General features: G+C 43.1%; 1 protein-coding gene across 1 annotated transcript; it reads right to left on the bottom strand.

Moving 5' to 3' along the window:
* Positions 1 to 10,438: 10,438 nt before the first annotated feature.
* LOC100146094 (uncharacterized) lies at positions 10,439 to 11,200 on the bottom strand. Its single transcript, XM_044508906.1, has 2 exons — positions 10,808 to 11,200; positions 10,439 to 10,643 (listed from the first exon to the last, which is right to left on the bottom strand). Exons 1-2 carry the CDS (start codon positions 11,103 to 11,105, stop codon positions 10,618 to 10,620), a joined length of 324 nt encoding a protein of 107 aa, XP_044364841.1. The 5' UTR covers positions 11,106 to 11,200; the 3' UTR covers positions 10,439 to 10,617.
* Positions 11,201 to 11,487: the final 287 nt, after the last annotated feature.

Here is an 11,487-nt window from a genome sequence, read left to right as displayed (position 1 = left end):
CTCCGTGGATGTTTTTAGGGTACGTGGGACTATATAGGCAAAAGAAGTCGGTCGGGAGGTGCTCGAGGGGCCCACGAGACAGGAGAGCGCGCCCAGTAGGGGGGGGGGCGCCCTCCTATCTCGTGGCCTCCTCGAGGCTCTTCTGACGTGAAATCCAAGTCTCCTGGATGATATTCTTCCAAAAAATCACGCTGCCGAAGGTTTCGTTCTGTTTGGACTCCATTTGATATTCCTTTTCTTCGAAATACTGAAACAGGCAATAAAACAGCAATATGGGTTGGGCCTCCGGTTAATAGGTTATCCCAAAAGTAATATAAAAGTGTATTATAAAGCCCATAATCGTTCAAAATAGATAATATAATAGCATGGAACAATAAAAAATTATAGATACGTTGGAGATGTATCAGCGTCCCGCGTTCGGGCTCTACCCCGGCGGCCATGGAATACGACACATGCACGCGCCACTATCCGCTGGATCCCATCCGTGGTCTAGGCGAGGTCGTTCTCCCGTATGTCCGGAGTCCCTCTTGTTATATCCCTCTGGATCGGATCGGCCTATGATTTTCGGTAGTAGTGATAGGTATTACCTTCTCCTTTGTGCGATGAGCTGCCGTCGGTGGCCATGGTGGGATGGTGACAGCGGCGATGAGTGGAGAGAGCGTTTGTGGCGGTGGTGGAGCTTCCCATCGGTGCATACCTCTGGACCGGATAGGGTTAGGAGTGGGGAACAGTGGCAGTGACAAACCTCGTGCCCTGTGCCCCTTGTCCCCACCTCCTCTTTATAACACTGCGCGATAGGGGCCCACCAGCCTTGCTTGGGCTGGACGCCCCCGATCAGGGCGTGGGTCAAGGGCCCAATGAGCCGTTGGGCCGATTGGTGGAGAGATCAATCTAACACTACTAGGGAAAACCCTAGCAGTAGCGCTGGTTTTGTGCTCACTAGTAGCGCGGGTAGGCGCGCTACTAATAAGGCGCTACATCTATTGCTTAGCAGTAACGCATGCCCGCCCGCGCTACTGCTAGGACAAATAGCTGCAGCGTTTGTTCAGTACCACGCTACTGCTAAGGTAACTACTTGCAGCATGTTTTCTGTCCATCGCTACTAGTACTTTTTTTTTCTTTTTTTCTTTTTAGTGTATTTATGCGCCATCGTACAAATATTGGTACAATATCAGTTATGAGGTTTACATCATTATGTCCATAACAGTGTGTCAAATGAAGGTGGATTAGGTTCAAGTGGAGGCAATATGTGGTGCATGTCAAAAGTATATTACTAATCCAAACTTGATCTAGTTTGGACTAGTAGTACTTTCGATGTGCACCACATGTTGCCTCCGCTTGAATCTAATCCGCCAGCACAAGCTCTTTAATCATCATCATAGTCATTACCACCAACAATATTTATTTAATCACCACTAACACTAGCTAATAATAATCATCATAGTCATTACCACCAACACTAGCTATTTTATCATCATAGTAATATAGTGTAGCACATCATCATTCTCAAACTCATTTCTAGCTAGCTAATCACTCCTGCTGCTCTCTCTTAGGTAAAATAACATAAAACATGTATAGCTCTCCTCCTTGATCAAGATGGAGCATGCAGATGAACCTGTCTCCTAATCGTGGGTAGCACATCTGTTTGCTAACCCCTAGTACTTCTCTGCGCTCCCTCATCACATATTTGGTCCAGTCTTGCACTATTAAGCACCCGTCGCTAATCTTGAATGCACTAAAGTAATCTGTAGGATATCTTGGCCGTAAGCTGATAATACTCATGGTACCTTTAGTCTCGATCCCATAAGGCACAACATTCATCAGGAGTCCCTGTTGAAGAACATCGTATGGTAACATACTTAGCAATGAAGTTTAGTTTCAAAAATAATGTATGGAAAAGATGCACTAAGATGACAAATAGTAAAAATCTTACCATCCTTCCTAAATAGATGTGACCGTAGTTCATTACGAACACTATTGGTCGCACATTTTCAGTACTAACATTTCTAAATGCAGGAAGAAAATTTGTCTTGACAGTATCAAGATCCTCAAGCCATGGAACATACTGACTGAGCTCCTCGCAGTTGAGTTCAGCCCCAGGACAGTATACGGTCCTGTCTACCAAGTGCTGGACATGTTTGCTTGCACCGAAATAAGCTGACAATACAAATTAGTTGTCAAGTATTTTTGAATAAACAATATCAAAGACATAAATATGGTTGAGAAACTTACATAATGGTATAACTGGAGGCGTCTGCACATCGACCCAGATGTCGGTATTACCTTCAATATCATCTTTCGGACGAATATCAAAGGTGATAACCATATCAGGCTCAAATGCATAAGTCTTGCATAGTGCTCGCCATGTTTTGCATCCAAAATAGGTGTAGTCGTCTGAATTGTACAATTTTGCATGGAAAATATAACCATGCTCGGTCCTCAAATAAACTTTCTTTTCCTCCATACTATGACTGAAACCTATCTTATCCAATACAAAAACTCTTGCATGGCAGGGGATACGTTAGTAGAATAGTAAAAAAAATATAAGTTGGGGCAAATGAAGCAGATGTCATGCTTAATTATGAAAAAAGACTTGTCGTTGTGACTTACTGTATCCACTTCGAAGTTCTCGTCCAGCTTGATGCTGAAGCGCCTATCATCATCTAGGAAGATTCTGTCGCACAGGCCACGCTCGTCTTCGCAGTATTTGCAAATACCGAAATCCTTTTCGTCGTCAGACATTTCCTATGTTCATAGTTAAAACATTAATTGAAAATCGATCGAAGAAAACTACCAAGATACTCAACACACAAATCTGGGGCACTCGATATTTCCTACATATTCTAGCACAAGTCATGCCAAAATTCACGAAAAAATCCGGCATGACCTTTGCTAAAATAGGACATATCGAGCGCCTGAAATTTGCCGGAACGGAAATGAATCAACACTCCGGCAAAACATAGGCCACTCGGAGGTGTAACCTGCAAACATGACCGGCCACTTGGATATTGAGCAACACAAGATATACATTTCAAAATATCTTATAGGACTCAAATTAGCATGCATTCAATAAGCAAAAGTAAATCATCTCATACGTCCGTACATCGTCAAATATTATCACTAATACATCATGAATAGTGTCATACATATAACATCACTAATACAACTAAAACCCTAGCACACGACGGGTATCGGCGCGGGCGGTGGACACCCACAGAGAAGGAACCATCATGGGATCATAGCTCCAGTGAGATCCCCGGAGAACCTACCAGGTATTGGAGAACGGCCTGTGCTCCAACGCAAACAAGTAGCGATGGACGTGCGCGTCCTCCTCACTGACACGGTGAAGCACCACCTCCGCGGAGTCCTCGAGCCTCTGGATCGTCACTGGCCCATGCGACCGCCACCAAAGAAGGTTCGGCTCAATGACAGGCTGGCTCCTCACCAACCTGCGCCCCCCGGTAGGTAGCGCCTCCCAGTACCACCCAGGCGGAGGCCAGTCCCGGACATGGCCCATCTGGTCAAGCAGGTGTCGTCCTCCACCGACTCGACGACAAGGATGCGGGATAGGCATCGTCCACGTCGATGCGGGAAAAATTGCTTTAACTAAAAAAATAGCAACAAGTTCTTACTAACATGTTCTATTAATTCAATTAGTTCTTACTGAAAATAAACTTACTATAAATAAAAATAAACTAGTACCTAGCTAATTAGTACCTAGTTCTTACTAACTAATTAGTACCTAGGAACTACCGCTAAGGGTTCATACTAACTAACTAACACTAAATTAACTAACTAACACTAAAAATAGCCTAGGGTTCATACTAACTAGCACTAAATAGCTAGGGTTCATACTAAGCAAATTAACAAGAGGGATCGGAAGGGGAGAGTGCTTACAGAGGGCGGGGAGAGAGATGGGGTCGGGGGAGACGGCGGGGTTGCGGGGTCGGGGAAGATAGCGACGAGGCGGGGTAGGGGGAGACGGCGGCGAAGCGGGGTCGGGGGAGACGGCGGCGAGGTGGGGCCGGGGGAGACGGCGGCAAGGCGGGGTCGGGGGAGACGGTCACGAGGCGGGGTCGGCGGAGATGGCGTCAAGACAGGGACGAGGCAGAGGCGACGAGGGGGAGAAGAGAGAGTGGTGAATTGGGGGAGCAAGAGGCAGGAATCAGGCCGCACGGGGGGTTAGGTGAGAATAGATTTAACAGCAGCGTGGGAGGGGAAAACGCGCTGCTGCTAAAATCGGTAGTAGTAGCGCTGTTTCTAGAAGGGCGCTACTACTATACCTAGCACGTCGGGAACGGTGTGGCAATTATAGTAGTAGCGCGTTCAGTTCCTGCCGCGCTACTGCTAAGGGGGTAATAGTAGCGCGGTTTTGGCAGACACGCTACTGCTAATTAGCAGTAGCGCCTCATTTGAACACACGCTACTGGTAAGATTCTATGTATAAGGTTTTTTTTTTGACACTTGAAACAGTAGGAGAGGCTCCTACTGTATGTTTTAAAATAAGTGACAAAAAGTCTTACAGAGTTATAACCTTACATCCATAGCCATGTTGTAACTAAAGGGGGGGGGGTGATAACTAGGTAAATGGAACAAAAGAATAAATTTAAATACTATTTACAAAAGAGGTCAAAAAGGGTTGTAGTTTCTCTCCCACTCTGTAACGAAGAAGGGAAAGGTCATCTCTCAACCTAGCCAGCCAGGATGATTTCGAAGGCGAAATCCCTCTGAAGTGTTTTTTGTTTCTCTCTTTCCATATGCTCCACGCAGCCTGTAGGAAGATGTCCATGAACATCGGGCTATTCCACGTAGTTTTCGCGTGCTCAATCCATTGAAGTCTTGTACCAAGTGTTATTCAGGAAATATTAATATGTGACCAACACTCTTGGCTAAATGGATAGGTGAAGAAAAGGTGCTCCAAAGTTTCTTCAATAGGAGAAGTACACAACAAACAAGTGTGGTTATCACCGATGTTGTAGTGTCTCCTCTTGAGCATGTTTCGTGTGTTTAGTATACCGGAGAGGAGTAGCCAGCCGAACATTTTTATTTTCATGGTGACCTTAGATTTCCACAGCCACTTGTATGTTTGGTAAGCTCTTATTTCTCTGAAGTAATATGAATAATATTGGCTCGCAGTGTAATCTCCTTTACCCCAAATGCATGTCCATTTATCCTTTCCGTGGTCCAAGGTAATCAGAGTCAGCAGTTGCTGAAGGTCCATCAGCTCTGCATGAGCCTGTGCAGAAAAGGGAAGATGGAAGGTTTCCCCCAACGTGTCGGCCGTTAAAAGTGCCTGGACAGATATATCTTCATTTTTGGTGTACGAAAAGGCCCTGGGGTGGCTAGAGGCCAGAATATCATCCATCCAAAGATCTTTCCAAAGTAAAGTGGTGCAACCATCCTGAATTGTGACTTTGGTGATCCCCCTATAAACTGGCATGAGCTTTGTGATGTCTCTCCACCAGAAGGAACCACATGCATCCGTTGCATGTGGGATTTTCGATGTGTAGTAGGTGTTCCAGATTAATTCCACCCAAGGTAAATCCCAATGATTGTAGAACTTGTGAAGATATTTAAGCAATAGGGCATCACTTTGTGTTCTGAGGTCCAATATACCCATTCCACTACACTCCTTAGGTTTACAAATCATGCTCCAAGCAGCCAGAGAGTTGCATGTTTCCCCCTGTTCTGTCTGTTTAGTCCAGAGACATTTCCTTCTGATCTTGTCGAAGAGCTCAATGATGGAAATGGGAACTTGAGAGTGCAGAGAGCAAAGATTGTGAGTGAAGTGATCACTGAATTTACTAGAGAAAGCTTTGCTCCATACGAGATCATGTTAAGGGTAGCAGTTAGGCGGCACTCTACTTTGCAAACCAAAGGCATTAGATCCTGAACAGATGGTCGTGTGGTCCCCAAAGGCAGCCCAAGGTAAGTGAAAGGCATTTTGCCAGTCATGCAACCAAAGATTTGAGCAATGCTGTTACTGAGAGACTCATCAAAGTTGATTGGGATGGGAGTGGATTTTTGGAAGTTTATTTTAAGGCCAATGGAAGTTGCATAATCCGACAAAAACTTCTTGATCGTGGCCGCTTGAGTTTCACAAGCCGGAAGTACCAGAATTGTGTCATCGGCGTATTGAATGACCGGGTAATCTTTTTGAGTGGCACATGGGAATGGAAGCTGAATATGGCCCTGAGCAAGAGCATCATTAATGACAGCTTGAATAAGATCTACGGCCAGCACGAAAATCAGGGGAGATAGCGGGTCTACTTGTCGAACCCCCGTTTTGCAATGGAATTGTCTCCCAGGAACGCCATTTAAAAGGACCGAAGATTTACCTGAGGCCAAAATTGTTTGGATCCAGTTTAGCCATTTGTCGTTAAACCCCATGTGTCTCATAATCTCCAACATTGGCTCATGCTCAATTAGTGTCAAATGCCTTAGCAAAATCAAGTTTAAGAAGGACAATTGGTTTCTTTGATGTTCGACATTGATAAATGTACTCAAATGCCCACACCAGATAGTCCTGTATAGATTTGCCCTTGAAAAAGCCATATTGATTTTGATGCATGACTTTTAGGATGATCTTTTGGAGGCGGTTGGCAAGAAGTTTCGTAATGATCTTAAGACAGCAGTTGAGTAGCGTGATTGGTCGGTAATCATTGAATGAAGCAGGTGCATTAATTTTTGGCATCAAAGTAATGAAGCCCTCATTAATACTCTCCAGGTTTAAGTTGCCCTCATGAAATTGATTGCACAAAAGGTAAAAGTCTTCTTTAATCACGTGCCAACATGATTTGAGAAAGTGTCCAGTGAAACCATCTGGACCTGGAGCCCTATCCGCAGGCATGTATTTAATGACATCGTCAATTTCCTGGTGAGTGAAAGGAACAGTTAGTTGGTCCAAGTCTTCAACCTTCTTGATCAATCTGGCTAAATCAAACTTCATCTCATGTTGCTGAGAAGATCCAAGCCTTTTTTGAAAGCTTGAAAAATAATAGATTCTTTGCCTGCATGATCTTCAACACAATAACCATCATCCGTGGTGAGAGCAGCAATATTGTTTCTCCTATATCTTTCTGAGGCCATCGCTTGAAAAAAATTTGGTTGCTTGTCGCCAAATTTGACCCATCTAATAGTACATCTCATCCTCCAATACTCTTTCTCATAATTAAGAAGCCTCAGAATATGGTGTTTGAGTATGCGACGAAAATTTGTTTCTGGAGTGGTGAGACGTCTTTTATTTTCAAGTTCATCAAGTTCGAAGAGAGCCCTGTTGGAGTTTTCAATGGCAATAGATAGTTTAGAAATACCTTTACTCCAAATTTTTAGATCACGCCTCAGGTGTTTAAACTTGCGGGAGATGACAGTGGCCATGTTGGTCGAGGGAATTGGTTTGGCCCAAGAATTAGAAACCATGTCCAAAAAGCCAGGATGATGTACCCAATACGATTCGAACCTGAAAATCTTTGAGCGAGGAATGTTTGTCTCAATGCAAACCACACAAGGGATGTGATCAGAGACTGGCCGGCCAAGAGGTTTTACTAGGGTTTTAGGGTAAGTAGAAGTCCAGTTGGTGCTCGTGAAAAACCAGTCAATTTGTTCTAAAAGGTGGTCCACCTGCATATTACTCCAGGTGTAAGCTCGAGCTTTGATGGACAGTTCCACTAGATTTTGATTCCTGATAAAGTCGTTGAAGGTGATCATATCCCCAATATTTCCCCCTGGCTTATTATGATTATCTGGGCCACAAATGAAATTAAAATCCCCTAAAAGGAGCCAATCTTCATTGTTAGGGATATTAAGGTCTAGCAGCCATTGCATGAAGTCCCTACGTTCATCACCTTGACATGGGCCATACACATTCACAAGGGTCCAAGATTGTGCTGATTGAGTGGATTGGAAGCGGGTCACTAAAGCAAAATCCCTGGAGGCTACAACAGTGGCAGAGAAAATTGAGCTATTCCAAATTGTGGCAATTCCACCCGAATCACCGCGGGCCGGAATAAATTCAAATTTATCAAAACATCGCGGAGAGCAAGACTTAATAAATTTATTATCAAAAGAGTGCTTCTTAGTTTCCTGCAGACAAACCACATCACAACCACTAGCCGTAATGGCATTAAACAGAGCAAGTTGCTTAGGTTCAGAATTTAAACCACAGACGTTCCAACAGAGAACATTCCAGTTCACCAAAAGTACCATGGATAAAAGAGAAAGGATTAAGCACTGGATGAGGATGAAAGAGCATCCTCCGTAACTTCATTAAGCACCTCTTCAGAGAGCTCGGCAGCAGGAATAGCACATTTGACTGTGCCAACAAGTTGAAGCGTGGCAATCGGGGTGGGCGGCGGAATAGCAGAACTGTCATCCTCGTCAGAACGGGCCCTGGATTGTAGAGCTGACGGATTGATCCTGGGCTTGATCTTGGAAGATCTTGGCTTGCTGTCAGTAATGGCTGGGACTTTGAAACCGTCGTATTTGTTCGACCTGGCACTACAACGAAGAGAGATAGATGATACAGGCATGGCAAGCTTCCCTTTGCGTGTTATGTCATCAGAATTTGGCCCCGTTCCACCAAGGGCATTTGCAGAGCTATTTCCAACATTAACCAGAGCATTAGTAGTAGGACCCTCAAATGGCTCATTGCCAAAGAGATGAGGAGATTCCACAGGAATCTCATCCCCAGAGCCAGGAGCATTATCCACAATTGTACCAACAGAAGCCAGTTGCACCACCATTGTGTTTAAATCAGGTGTGTCCGGGAGCTCTTCAATTTGCAGAGGGGAGGAGGCAAACTCCCTTGTCTGTTTTGTTGCTGTCACTGAAACTAGGTTATTCTCAACAGTGATCACAACTTTTACCTGAACCCAATCGTTCCGGAGCCCAAAACCAGATCTCCAAGGGCCATAGGAGGCTACTAAAGGCATGATGGCCGTACTCAGGAAAGAGTTGAGTATAAGGTTTTCCCTAGTAGTGTAACATTCTCCCCCTTGATCTCATCATATACTTTTAACTTTTATACTTTGAAATAACTCTTTTCAAAGTACTCGTTCCATCACAGATTTGCATGTAGAGCATGTCTCATCATCACGGTTCATTCCTGATAGAATCAACACCTATAACACACTCCTCTGTTTTGAAACAGATTCTTTAACCTTGGGCCCTTTTATTATTCGAAAAACATAGACTATACCATAAACCCATGTCGACAGTGTGTTCTCTGAACGCACTGAGTGGTAAGCCTTCATTAAGCAGATCCGCAAATACTTGTCTGTTGCTTTGATGCTCCAAGCATTTCAACATAATTTCGGACTTTCTCCTTAACAACGTATAACTTTGTTCCAATGTGTTTGGCACCACACTTGACTCATTGGCATAGGAGCGAATTACTTAATGGTTATTGCTAATGTCAACCATTATCAACTCCGGGTACATGTTTCTTTAACCTTTTTGCCTGTCCCTCAGCCTCATATCATGCTGTACATTATCTTTACATCATATTAATGATAATTGATTCATTCTTTAGAGTTTTTCCACACAAAAACTCCAAGTGTGAAAGTCAGCGGCAATTGTAGATTTCGCTGTATATTTCACAAGTTCTATTTCTGTATTCACAACCTTTTGAGAGCACTTGCTCCTTTTAGCATGAGGCCGATATTTTTGACTCCATTCTAGTGATCTATATCAGGACTGGACATTGCCAAAACAACCCGGTTACGTGAACTGTATCAGGGTAATGTTATATGCATTCATTAAGCTTCCAACAGCTGAAGCATATGGTACCATATTCATTTGGTCTATTTCGTATTGACTTTTGGAACACTAAAGTTCCCAAAATCATTACCCTTATAAGAACAGGCGTAGGTTTTCTCGCATGCATACTTTAGAAACTTTTCTTAGCATGCCCATGCGACACTCCTAATACCCCTTTTATCCTTTTCTTAGTGAATCTCGATCCTTATAACGAGAAACACTCTACCGATCACATTCTTCATTAATGGATATCCCATATTTCTTTGTATTATGACCGTCGTACTCCCCAAGACGATCACATTCTTCATTAATGGATATCTCATATTTCTTTCTCCCCCTCGAAATGTGGCAAGAACTTTTCTCCCACAATTTTGAAAAACCATTCACAACTCTTGTGAATTGAGGAAACTTCGATTATCCACTTCATTTATCTGATTAATTCATACGTAATGAAGTTATCTGTTAACTGGTATGTGAGTACTTCTTCCTTATTCCATTTCAAAAACTCAACAGAGTTCTTTATTATTAGTACTTTTTGCAAGTCACACTTGCATATCATTCTTATCTTTAGGTTCGTCTGTATCTATACCACATATGCATAATCGGATTGTTTTTCTCCCGTTGCAATGCACGGGCATATTTCCTAGTAGAACCAAAAAAAATGATATATGAACAAACATAATTTAGACAATTTGAGGAGAAGGCTTTATTAGTTTCAGAAACGTTCTCATACAAAGTGCTCAACATAAAATTTTCTGAGCACAGCCTCATGAATTACAGATTTGAAAGGAAAGCTATTGTGAGGCCAGGCACATGGAATGTAAAAGTCAAGCTTCTCCTCCCACAGCTAAACTAGAGTCACTACGCCAGAGGAGGGAATGTGTAACCTGCAAGACCATTCAATTTGGCCCAACATATGATCAGAATAGCACAAGAAGCATATAATATGCATCACTAAAATCAAAATCGTGTGAATCCGAAGAATAACAAATATCAAAACTGCATGTATGCAACGCCGATCATCGAAATTCCCTTAATATATTTCACTTACTTCCGCACTTGTAGCCATGTGGGAACGGCTTCTTGCAGAAATTGGCAACGTAGCCAACCTTCTCCATACAATATATCTTCTCTTTCTCCTTGGTGACACCAGCGCAAAGGCATGGGATGTTTGCCTTTTGCCACACGGCGCAACATGCGTCCGACGGATCTATCTTCGGATTTGCTGGCCACTTTTGATACTTAGCACACTCCTTGATCATGGCCTGTCGGTCACCCTCACATTCGTCAGCCGACACGGCTACCACAATAGTGAGGATGATGAAACATAAGCACATGAGTTTCGCCATGGCTATGGCTTTTGTATCTGCTACACTAGATCCTTCTCTATCCCTTTGATGTTATAATTGTTTGTGTGGCTTCTCTGTGAATGTGTGTGATACATGACTTCGTTAGCTATGGCTTGGTTTATATAGCCTTGTTTGAGATGATGATATGGGCACATGCATCAGTTGTATATCTTGAAGATATGACACCATGTCAAAGAATCAATATGTACATTAATTGCACTCTAGAGGCTACATCATACATTAGTTCTATATCTTGAAGATACGATATTGTATCAAACAATGAATGTTCACATTAACTCTATATTTATAGGCTATACCTTGAAGATATGAAATCAAATCGAACAATGAGTGTGTACATTAACTCCACATCGACACGTTATAC

Source organism: Triticum aestivum, chromosome 1B (genome assembly GCF_018294505.1).
Source record: "Triticum aestivum cultivar Chinese Spring chromosome 1B, IWGSC CS RefSeq v2.1, whole genome shotgun sequence".
NCBI lineage: Eukaryota > Viridiplantae > Streptophyta > Magnoliopsida > Poales > Poaceae > Triticum > Triticum aestivum.
This window is presented reverse-complemented; position numbering and strand designations above follow the sequence as displayed.

Bases quoted from the DNA above. Each gene is read 5' to 3' on its own strand.
- LOC100146094 (XM_044508906.1), bottom strand. From the start codon at position 11,105: ATGGCGAAACTCATGTGCTTATGTTTCATCATCCTCACTATTGTGGTA. The intron at 10,644-10,807 runs GTAAGTGAAATA...ATGGTCTTGCAG, and splicing joins ACATGGCTACAAGTGCGGAA to GTTACACATTCCCTCCTCTG.